Below are 11,762 nucleotides of genomic sequence, written 5' to 3'. Positions count from 1 at the left end.
AATGAATAAGGTAAATTAGTCAAATTATAATTCTAATCGACATTTTCTTAAAAAACCATGCAAAAGACAAGATGACAAGTAAAATGAGCTAAACCGAGAATATTTACCAAAAATTAAAAAATAGTATTTCTTCATTTAAATAGAAAATCAATTTCTATTTTGTTTCATTTTAAACATGTAAAATTAATTTAATAATTTGAATTAGAATTATCCAAATCAAAATTTGATAAAAAAATAATAAGTATTTTACATCTTTAAATTAATCGAATTAAAATTGAAAGTATCAACTGATGCTTAAATATTGCTATTGTTTTATCTCAAAGAGAGGAAAATAGTTTCCTTTTAAACAAGTCTTCTCTTTTAAAAAATATTAATAAATTTTTACCGATTTTGTATTCGTAGCAAACACTAATATAATAAAGTTTTAGATACGAAGCATAAACTACGATGTTATATTAATCGTGTTTTAAACATAGTACATATATATATATATATTATCAGTATCTAAACATAACTACATATATATTATAATCTAAAATGTTGCGTACGGGGATAGGCCGTGTCTCTTAGAAACGGCTGCGAGTCCTAAATAGGTCTGAGCACACTGCCAAACAGTGAGAATATTACCGACTGTGTCTGTGTGCACCTCGAGAGGAGCTGGAATCATTTTGGACAAGTGTCCCAGACATGCACATGCGACTGTGACACTTTGAAATATGTCGAAATTCCTATATTACCCTCAATGTAAAGATAACCGTTTGGGATTATCCGCCTCTCTTCTTCTAGATCTTCCAATCACAACTCAAGGACATTATCGACATACACACATTTTACCTTCTTCTCCTATTAACACTTTCCAGTGAAAATCAAACTGCTCCACTATGCTTCAAATGCTACTCTGATTTCTCTGTTTATTAGAATTTCAGTTTAATTAAACTACTTTCTTTCTGCTCCAGGTATTTCCTCAACTTCTTGTACTTTGTACTAAGAGGTATCTTGAATTCAGAAAAAAAAAATGTTTCTTTTAGGTTGATTTTACTTAGGTTTTTGGTTTTGAAGATGGGTTGTGCCGTTCTTGAAATATTATTGAGTTATAAGAAATTTTCTGAAGCGTGAAATTCCCAAAACATGAGCTATTTTTCTTGAATTCAGTAGTTTCTGCTAGGAAAAAGGGTTTCTTTTAGGTTGATTTTACTTGGTTTTTTACTTTTAAAGATGGGTTGTCTTGTTCTTGAAATATTATTGAGTTATAAGAAATTTTCTCAAGTGTGTAATTCCCAAAACATGAGCATTTTTTTTTTCTTGAAGGAGGGATGGGCAAAGCTAGGTTTTTCTTTTTCCCGCTTTATTCAATTATGAGCATTTACTGTGTTTTGTAACTGGATTCTACTATGTTTTAAGAATGAAGTTCAGTGACCAGATAAAATTATTGTAATTGTAATTAGCATGAAGCTTACCGCGATTCTTGAATAATTTAATCACTTCTATATCCTCAAAACTGAGTTCCAATAAGATCATTTTAGACACTTGACTGCTCAAACTTCTCTACATACACTTACTCTATGGCTACTAATTGATGAATTAACTTTCCAACTAAGGTCTCATTTGTTTTTATCAAAATTAAGACGTTTGAATCTGATTAAAATGTGCATTAAGATTTATGTGTTTGAATCTGAATGCACGTCTAAATATTGAGAAGTTGTATTAATATCTGAATAATACGTAATTGAGGTTGTTTGTTTTCTCAACATCTGTATATATAAAACTTGTCTTCGTTTAAAAATTATTTTTTATAAAATTCTAATAGAATACTAAATTAATCTAATACTATATCAGTAAGATACTTTTTTAAAATTATATGTAGTTTGGTGGTGGTTGTGGGTGTCGATTGGGGATTATGTTGGGTGATGGTGGTGGTTGTGGGTAGTAGTTAATGGTGATGATAGCTGGTAGTAGTGATCAGGGTAGTTTTGGTTGACAACTAATAATTGTGGTAGATGATAGTGATAGCTAATGATGGTGGTGAATGATGACGGTGGTTGGCGAAATTTAATGGTGATTGTTGGTAGTGATTGGTGGCTGTAATGATGATTGTAAATAGTGGCTAATGGTGGTGACGACTGACTATGGTGATTTGTGGCAGTTGTGGCAGAGAATGGTGGTAGTTGATAATGGTGGGTGGCGACGGTTAGTGGTGAAAGTGGATGGAGTAGTGGTGAACTTCCACCTTCGCAGAAATACTTGAATAGTCACCTTAGTGATATTAAGACTTTTTTATAGATCTTAATCATTCAGACCCACTAAGTGTTTGTAAAATTATAAAAACAAAAATCTGAATGATTTAGATTCAGACCTAAAAAACAAACAAATTTAATGATTAAGAGCTTCATTAAGTCCAAACAAATGAGGCTTATAGGATATTGAGCACAGAACAGTTGGTTACTTTGATGAAGTTAACCAAGTATATACCTAAAATATATGTTATGATAGAAAAATTTCTTATGGCTCAGTTTACAACCTAAAAGGAAAGAAAAAGGGCATAGTTATCGAATTTTCAGGAAGGAGAGCATGTGAGTCAGGTTTTGAACTCTTCTTAAATCATTTATATTCTTTATACAATCTGGTTCTTTCAAAGAATTTCTAAGCTTTGCATTTTTTCTCTTTGAAACTTCAACTTCCTTAAAGATGGACCAGTAGTAAGTTGAGCCCTTAAATGTAATATTGCCTTCCTTTTTTCTTTGTCGTTGTTTATAAGATCTCCATGTATCTTAGTGAATATGAAGGCAAAATGAACGGATGCATTTTCCCTTCACTATGAGTGGTGACGACAGCAGAAGCAAACAAAATATTCTACCCTTTTCCAATGTTATTTCAAGAATTGAACTGAACATAAGAGAAATTGGTTTTCCTCCAAAAAGTAACCTAACAAATGAAGTAAAAGTTAGTTAAGTTTCAGGATTTTGAAAGTGGTTGTAAGTAGTTCTAAGAAAAAGGAGCACTGATCAAAAGCTGAAGTCAAGTCAAAAGGGATGCCCATTTTTGTCTTGTATCACCATGTAATTGATCGAAACAAAAGTGGTGCTCGTTTATTTTTTGTTGGATATTGACAAAAGAGTGGAACTTCCTGTATATGTCTCTAGATTTTTGAATTATCATCTGTTGTTTTGGTCAGTGCTTTAGGTTGTGTTCTCTTGCAGGGACAGCGTTGCGTATGGCTTCCCCTTCCTCTGAGCCTACTGCCAAGACTGAGGGTAGCAGTGGCAATGATGCTGGTGGCGGAGAAACATCAGAAGCTATGGCGCATATAGGGACTGATCAGCTATTATTATATAGAGGACTGAAGAAAGCAAAAAAAGAGAGGGGTTGTACAGCCAAGGAGCGCATAAGCAAAATGCCCCCATGTACTGCAGGGAAGCGCAGCTCCATTTATCGCGGTGTCACTAGGTATGGCATGGAGAAAAAGGCAAATTGCAGATTGACGTGAAGTATTAGTCTCGTCGTACAAATATGTTTTATTTTCTTGCATGTTTGCATAAGAATCTAGTTTCTCTACATTTTGCTTCCTGAGTTGCCAAACCTACATTAGGTTCTTTTATGGAGGTGTCTATCTATGATATCTAACATAGAAGCTCCTTCTCAGCAGTTCATTGCCCTATGGGAGAACATAAGCATTAGTAAACGAATTGGAAAGTTACGATGTCGGATTTTGCATATTAGTGAATAAACAACACCATGTTAGCTTTCATAACATACACTTGATGATGAGCACTTTGAAAAATTTGTAAATGTGAAGCAGAAGAGAAAATATGGGAGAACTAGGCTTGATTATTCCCTCGAGCGATTGAGGTTTTAAATGACTATGTTTACATGTCCTAATAGGGAAAGGACATCAATACCTATTACAAATTTACAATAAGAGTGAATTAATTTACCTGCTATAAATACATTCTAGAATATTCATAAGGATTCTAACACTCCCCTTCAAGTTGGTGCATATATATTACATGCACCAAGCTTGCTATGTATATAACTTGTTCTTGGATCGGCTAGGGACTTGGTGAGTATGTCGGCAAGCCGATCATTTGACTGCACGAACCTTGTGACAATGTCTCCTGAGAGTATCTTCTCTCTTGACAGAAAGACGATCAATCTCTATGTGTCTGGTCCTCTCGTGAAACTCTGGATTCGGTGCAATGTGAAGTGCAGCCTCATTATCGCACACAAGTTCCGTTTCTTCAACAACAACGACAACATACCCAGTTGAGTCCCACAGTGTGGGGTCTGGGGAGGGTTAAGTGTACGCAGACCTTACCCCCACCTTGGAAGGTAGGGAGGCTGTTTCCGAAAGACCCTCGGCTCAAAAGAAAACAAAAGAAAACAAGGGAAGAAAGTCAGGTACCGACAAACAAATCAAAGCAATGCGAAAATGAGAAATAACAAGAGCAAAGAAGTCATGATAAAACAGCATGGAAAGACAAGACCCAACACATAAAAGCAGGAATCAAAGGGCCATAATAAGTAAAGCAAAACTACGCCTACTAGTGCGACAGAAAAGCGAGACTATCTACTAGCCTTCTATCCTAATCTGAGCCCTCCACAACCTCCTATATAAGGTCATGTCCTCGGTAATCTGAAACTGCGCCATGTCCTGCCTAATCACCTCTCCCCAATATTTCTTTGGCCTTCCTCTACCTCTCCTAAAACCGTCCATAGCCAACTTCTCACACCTCCGCACTGGGGTATCTATGTCTCTCCTCTTCACATGCCCAAACCATCTCAGCCTCGCTTCCCGCATCTTGTCCTCCACCGATGCCACTCCTACCTTGTCCAGGATGTCCTCATTCCTGATCCTATCTCTCCTAGTGTGCCCACACATCCACCGCAGCATTTTCATTTCCGCGACTTTCATCTTCCGCACGTGAGAGTTCTTGACCGGCCAACACTCTGCCCCGTTCAACAGAGTCGATCTAACCACCACTTTGTAGAACTTGCCCTTAAATTTTGGTGGCACTTTCTTGTCACACAACACTCAGCGAGCCTCCATTTCAACCATCCTGCACCAATACGATGTATGACATCATCGTCAATATCCCCATTTCCTTGTAAAATAGACCTAAGATACTTGAAACTTCCTTTCTTTTGAATGACCTGGGTACTAAGCTTCACTTCCACGTCAGCCTCCTGAGTTACGCCGCTGAACTTACACTCCAAGTACTCTGTCTTGGTCCTGCTCAACTTGAATCCTTTAGACTCTAACGTCTGTCTCCAATCCTCTAGCTTAGAGTTAACTCCGCTACGAGTCTCGTCAATCAAGACTATGTCAGTTGCGAACAACATACACCATGACACCTCACCTTGAATTTGTCGTGTCAATCCATCCATCACCAAGGCAAATAAAAATGGGTTAAGAGCTGATCCCTGATGCAAACCCATCAGAACAGGGATGTGCTCCGAGTCTCCTTCTATAGTCCTTACCCTGGTCTTGGCTCCATGATACATGTCCTTGATCGCTGTAATATACGCCACGGGTACACCTTTAGCCTCCAAGCATCTCCACAGAACCTCTCTTGGCACTTTATCGTAAGCTTTCTCTAGGTCGATGAATACCATGTGCAAGTCCCTTTTCCCTCGTGCAAGTCCCGTTTCTTCAATCTCTCTGAATTTTAACTCCTTCGTTAGTTACTTGATTCATATGAGTTCACATGTTGCCACTTCCATTGCCCTATTTTCTGCCTTTGCCCTCGATCTAGCAACCAGATTTTATTTTTTACTTTTTCAAGACACCGAATTTCCCCAAGTAGAACACAGGTATCCAGAAGTAGATCGTCTGTCATATGGTGACCCTGCTTAGTCTGCATAATCCAACAGTTTTCTCATGCCTTCGGTCTCGTAAAGTAGTCCTTTACTTGGAGCAGATTTTATGTATCAAAGAATGCAAATAACTGCATTTCGATGATTGTCAAAGGAGAATCCAAGAAAACTGACTTAACTAACCAGGAAGGCAATTTCAAAGCGAGTATCAGTGAGATAATTCAGTTTTTCTACCGGCCTCCTATATCTTCCAGGATCACTGAGGGGGGCCCCCCTCCCCTGACCTGGTAGGAGCATAACATTTGATCCATTAGACTATTAGAGTATCAATACGCTTACAATCTGTCATCCATGTCTCCGCAAGAATATCAAGTGCATACTTCCTATGTGAAATGGAAATTCCTGATTTGGAAAGCGCAACCTCAATGCCCAAGAAGTAGCTTAATCGACCAAGATTCTAAGTCTGAAAGTGCTGAAAAAGGTGATGTTTCAACTTTGTAATTCCCTCGTCATCGTTATCTGTGATGACTATGTCATCAATGTAAACCACCAAGTACATGCACAAATCTCTGCATGGTGATGATAAAAATACAGAATGATATGTTTCACTTCGAACTATGCCAAACTCTTTAATACCATGCCAGCAGCATATAGGAAGAAAGAATTTCAAACTCGGAAAATTTTCTAGCAACACTTTCCAGGGCTGTCCGAAGAGAATTTTGTTTCTCATCATGAGAATCAGAATACCAACGCGAGCAAACCCCAGCCTGCTTTGCTGTCTTCTACCATCGCACCGTCATGCGCCGATTGGAGCAGCCCAGATTCCGGCAAGATCTGCAGATGCACCGGCGTGTGCAAGCTCTCCCGGACACTTTCAGACGATCATTTTTCTCCCGTAGTGTGCTTGGTCATTCCGAGGCTATCCATATAGGTATCTCCTGATTCCGTCCACTTTCTGGTGAGCAGATTCAATTTTCCGGTGGTTGCTTCCAGTTCTTTTCAATTTTCTGGTGGCTACTTGAGTTTTTTTTCCGACTCCGACAGATTTCAGTCCGATAACATCTAACATTACCATATACTTGGTATTTGATTGAGTTTTGGTATGACCTATCATCATGTTTCTCGGATCAGATATTTTTGGTGCTAAGACCACGGTTTCCAGCAATTCAAACAATTCTATAACTACTGAACCCTTGATAGGTAGTGCAAATTACCTATTTTGGTCATTTTCAATTCAACTATTGTGTTAGGGACAAGGTGTTCTGGATCACTTGATTAAACGGGCTAATGGTATTAATGAAAAAGATTGGAGAGAATGGGAGAAGATTGATGCTCTGATACCATGTGAAGCGGAAGACAAAATATGAGAGAACTTGGCTTGATTACCTCAAGCTGTTGGGGTTTAAATAACTACGTTTACATGTCCTAAAAGGGAAAGGAAATCAACACCTAATTACAATAGGAGTAAATTAAGCTACCTACTATAGTACATATATTCTTGAATATTCACAAGGATTCTAACAGTATATAAGGATATTGCAACAATGAAGTGTATCAGGAGCCGTGCCATGCATGACACAAACATGTGCACAAGAAATGTCTACCAATACACCCTGCGTAGAGATGATAAACTCGTTCCTTGATATTTGAATTTGTTTGATATTCCATGTACACTTTTTATGAGAACTAAAGAAAGGGAAAACTTAAAAATCAGTAGAGGTGTTCATATACATTTTTATTTGGATTTGAGAAAAAAGTTGAAAAAATTTTGGGATGGGAAAAGTTTCCTGCTCTGTTTGAGTCCGTAGGTAAGATTAGACAAAAAGGCTCTTGGAATTTAGAATGACTGCACTTCTTGGATGAGCAAAGTGTTTCTATTTGTTTCAGTTGCTAAAGCAGAATAACCTCTTGCATTCTATATTCACGTTTACATTCTTGGTCTGGTATGTAAGAGGAATGAAGAATTGCCTCTTTATGATTTTTAACAAAATAGTTGTGTATTCATTGTATGCAATAGAAGATTCTAGGCCTAAAGGTTTTGTCTCTTTTCTTGACTGTGTGTTTCATGTTCTATTTCTTAGAGTCACATAAGATTATACATGTTAACTCTCCTTCTGTTTTGGTTGTTCTTTTAATGAAATATTGCTTGCCTCAAGAATTTCGCTTGTTCCTTGGAAAAATTTTGAGCTACGTTTTTTATTTCATGGAACCAGGCATAGATGGACTGGTCGTTATGAAGCTCATCTTTGGGATAAAAGTACCTGGAATCAAAACCAAAACAAGAAAGGAAAGCAAGGTATTTCTCTTAGTTTCTCTAGCGGATAAATTTTTTTTCTATTGCATGCTGATCAGAATTCAGCTCGATGCACCAGTTTCTTTGCAAAAAACTGATGTTTAGAAACTGTTTATATTGCATGGACACTCGGACATTTATTGCTGCTTGATCTGCATGGGCAGTTTACTTAGGTGAGTACTTTGATTCATCCTTTTCTTAAGTAATGCACATGAAAGGACATTAAACTGTTAAACATTTTTTGAACAAAACTTCTTGTAGGAGCATATGATGATGAGGAGGCTGCAGCAAGAGCATATGATCTTGCCGCTTTGAAATATTGGGGTCCTGGAACTCTCATTAATTTCCCAGTAAGATGTTTGATAGTTTCTCAGTTTATTAAGTAACTCAAGCATCTTGCCCTTCCCTATTCCCTCTCCTATTTCTCTCAAGGATTTGCTCTCCAAGTATTCTCTTGCTTTGTTTTCTGAATTCCTCACTTGCATATTATTGGATTAATTAAAGCTTTGTTATGGTAAAAGGATTAATTGGAACCTTTACTTTCCCAACTTTATCAGGTGCTTTGCAATGGCTTTACTTTCATGTACTGAATGTGCTGACCGTTTATGTAGGTGACAGATTACACAAGGGACCTCGAAGAGATGCAAAATGTGTCAAGAGAGGATTATCTTGCGTCATTAAGAAGGTGGGTATGTTATTTGCATATGCATGTGTTTGATAGGGTATCTGCTGATTCTTCGTAAACTCATTTTTGCAGAAAGAGTGGTGGTTTCTCTAGAGGGATTTCTAAATATCGTCCGCTATCCAGGTATGCTAGCACAGATCAAGTATGTACATATGACTTCTTGGATTGAAAAATTTATGTGATGACGGATGAAATGCTAATGCGATTCTCCTGTCACATTCACATTTACTTATTTTATCTGGTTCTTGATCTTCATGAAGTTTTCTTAGATATGTCATTATTCATGATATCTTCTGTCTTTTCTTCTCTGCATCCAATGTAGTCGATGGGATCTGCAATTCGGTCGTGTGCCTGGAGCTGATTACTTTAACAGCCTGCACTATGGTGAGAACAGTTCTTGTCATACAAGAAGAAATTTGTATTAATAATTTCCTTTTAGACCTACGATTTAGTTAGCAAATCAGGTGCTGAACTCAGATCTTATAAATCCTTAAATTTCTCGAAGGTGATAATGCCACAGTGGAGAATGAGTACATGGGTGGTTTCTGCATGGATAGAAAGATTGACTTGTCAAGTTACATCAAGTGGTGGGGAGGTAATAAAGCTCGTCAAACAGATTCCCATTTGAAAATGTCAGAGGAAACAAAGGTTGGTTGTCCTGAAGATATTGATAACGAGCTTAGGGCTTCAGAATTATCAATTCAGCAGACTGAACCATATGAGATGCCCCGTTTGGGTGTGTACCAAGAAAAAAAGAATCATAAAAGCTCAACAATGTCTGCTATGAGCATTTTGTCACAGTCAACAGCGTACAAGAGCTTACAAGAGAAGGTTGCTAAAAAGAAGGAAAAAGTTGAGAATGATGAGAATGAAAACAAAAGCACTATCAACAGAGGGAAGATGATTGAGAAATCAAGTCCTGATAGTGGAAGTGAGAGGCTTGGAGCTGCATTTCTCAGTGCTGGGGGATCATCTATTAACAGAAACTTGCACCCACTTACTCCACTCCTGTCAGCACCACTTCTCACTAACTACAGCAGCATAGATCCCTTAACAGACCCCGTTCTTTGGACATCTGTTGTTCCAAATTTTCATACTGGTTCTTCACGGACTGTTGAGGTGAGTTTATCTCTTATCAAAGCTTAGTTTATCTTGTCTTGCGTATTCTTTCTACATAGAAACATGGAAATAGGATAAAAAGTTAGATGGAGTAGAATGTTATGTAACAATCTTAGTTACCTTGACTGTATAAATCCTAGCATTTGAAGCTTAACTTCACCAAGTAATCCAGCTTTGCATGAATTCTTGATCAAATTAAAGAAGTTGGTAGCTTGAAATTTAGGCCTTTTAAGTATGTTTAGGGTGAAAAACAATTCAGCGGACTGTTTCCTAGCTATATCCTCTAATAGAACTGGCACTCAGCTAAACCTCAGCTCTACTATCCACGTGCACCAGTAACTTAAGAGTTAAGATATACAAAGAGTATTAATATATGACTTGTCTGAACCATGATCTTTAACAAGAGATCCTACTTAGTAGCTATCAACACATACTTTTGCAACCAGCATTAGTGGTGCCTCAATATGAGATATACCCTTTCGCACGACTATGCAAATCTCAATTTTGCTTGTTTTAAGTCTCCAAAAGTGTCGAGGAATTCAAGTTACTTTTAAAAGACTACAAATACAATGCAAAATTCACTAGTATATACTGTTCAGTAACATAATGGTATATTCGGAAACAGCCGTCCTACCTTGGTAGGAGTAAGGTCTGCGTACACTCTACCCTCCCCAGACCCCACGTTGTGGGATTTCACTGGGTTGTTGTTGTAACATAATGGTATAATAGTTGTAATGTAGTCTTAATGATTTGCATATGGAGTGTTTGGGATTGCATAAGCAGCAAAAGGTCTGTCCTGTATATAACCAATCGTTGGTCGTTTAAGATTCCAAACGAATTATTAATCCTATTATTTTAACAAAAATGGAGTTCAGTGTGAATAGTGCTTCATAATGGTTACATTTCAAGGATTCCCGACAGAACATTGTGCAAAATGATGACTTTTTGAGGTTGCTAACATGGAAACATGTGTATCTCATAAACTTGGATCAATTTCATACAGGTCCACAAGAGTGAAGCGAGTTCAGATTATACTTTATTTCATCAAGAAGATTAACCTCTGCCTCTACAAGTGAGAGATACAGCCAACACAAACTTTCCTGTACATGCGAGTTTGCAGTCTTGTGAAGGATAGGCATACACTTATCTTTTGACAGGGTTTTTGCTTTTGGTCCATTATGGACTTTATAGGACCTAAATGGAGTTCTTGGAAAATCAAATGATGACTGTGCTTTTAGAATAAGTCGCTAGTTTGTTTATCTTTTTCCAAGTCGATGCGATGTGTATGTGGCATTCCATTTGTCCATCAGAGTTGTGAACAGTCTATGTCCATCCTATAGTCCCCATATGTAGTTTATGACAAATTATACAAGCATGATTGTGGTATTTATTATTGCAGTTCACTATAGTAGAATTTTGTTTTTGTACTTCTAAGTTCTAGCTTGATTATTATTTCTCCTTGTGGTTGAGAAACCGTCTCTAACCTCCAGGAAACACAGATGCCTCTGTTGAAACTATAGTTTCATCTTTCACACCCTTCTTTATTTTCAGTACTTTAGATTCTGAAAATTGAACTTTCATTGCTTAATATTTGAGATTTGAAAGGGCAACTTGACTGGATCATGATTGCATGTTCATTGGTCTATGGGTATTGGGTTGATTTATAAATGACACAGGTTATTGTATACACGGTTGAAAGGGTCTTGGCTTCGAGTCCTTTTGGTAGGGAAAGCTTTACCCTCCTTAATGAGTCTGCTTGGCGCGAATATGGATTAACCAGACTAGTAAGTCTCACATATTAGATGGCTCAACCGGACATTCTCTCTTGTTTTTCATCACTTTTTTGTTCACCAA

At 37.5% G+C, this 11,762-nt stretch overlaps 1 protein-coding gene across 2 annotated transcripts; it reads left to right on the top strand.

Moving 5' to 3' along the window:
* Positions 1–770: 770 nt before the first annotated feature.
* On the top strand, positions 771–11,335 carry LOC132626878 (AP2-like ethylene-responsive transcription factor At2g41710). 2 transcript variants are annotated; one of them, XM_060341902.1, is made up of 10 exons: positions 771–956; positions 3,198–3,444; positions 8,025–8,107; positions 8,269–8,277; positions 8,366–8,454; positions 8,716–8,789; positions 8,862–8,912; positions 9,112–9,173; positions 9,295–9,908; positions 10,912–11,335. In XM_060341902.1, exons 2-10 carry the CDS (start codon positions 3,212–3,214, stop codon positions 10,963–10,965), a joined length of 1,269 nt encoding a protein of 422 aa, XP_060197885.1. In that variant the 5' UTR covers positions 771–956; positions 3,198–3,211; the 3' UTR covers positions 10,966–11,335. The 2 variants fall into 2 exon arrangements, with proteins under 2 accessions (XP_060197885.1, XP_060197886.1); XM_060341903.1 differs by lacking the exon at positions 8,269–8,277.
* Positions 11,336–11,762: the final 427 nt, after the last annotated feature.

Source organism: Lycium barbarum, chromosome 2 (genome assembly GCF_019175385.1).
Source record: "Lycium barbarum isolate Lr01 chromosome 2, ASM1917538v2, whole genome shotgun sequence".
In the NCBI taxonomy this organism is placed as follows: Eukaryota; Viridiplantae; Streptophyta; class Magnoliopsida; order Solanales; family Solanaceae; genus Lycium; species Lycium barbarum.
This window is presented reverse-complemented; position numbering and strand designations above follow the sequence as displayed.

Bases quoted from the DNA above. Each gene is read 5' to 3' on its own strand.
- LOC132626878 (XM_060341902.1), top strand. From the start codon at position 3,212: ATGGCTTCCCCTTCCTCTGAGCCTACTGCCAAGACTGAGGGTAGCAGT. The intron at 3,445-8,024 runs GTATGGCATGGA...TCATGGAACCAG, and splicing joins ATTTATCGCGGTGTCACTAG to GCATAGATGGACTGGTCGTT. The intron at 9,174-9,294 runs GTGAGAACAGTT...AATTTCTCGAAG, and splicing joins CTTTAACAGCCTGCACTATG to GTGATAATGCCACAGTGGAG.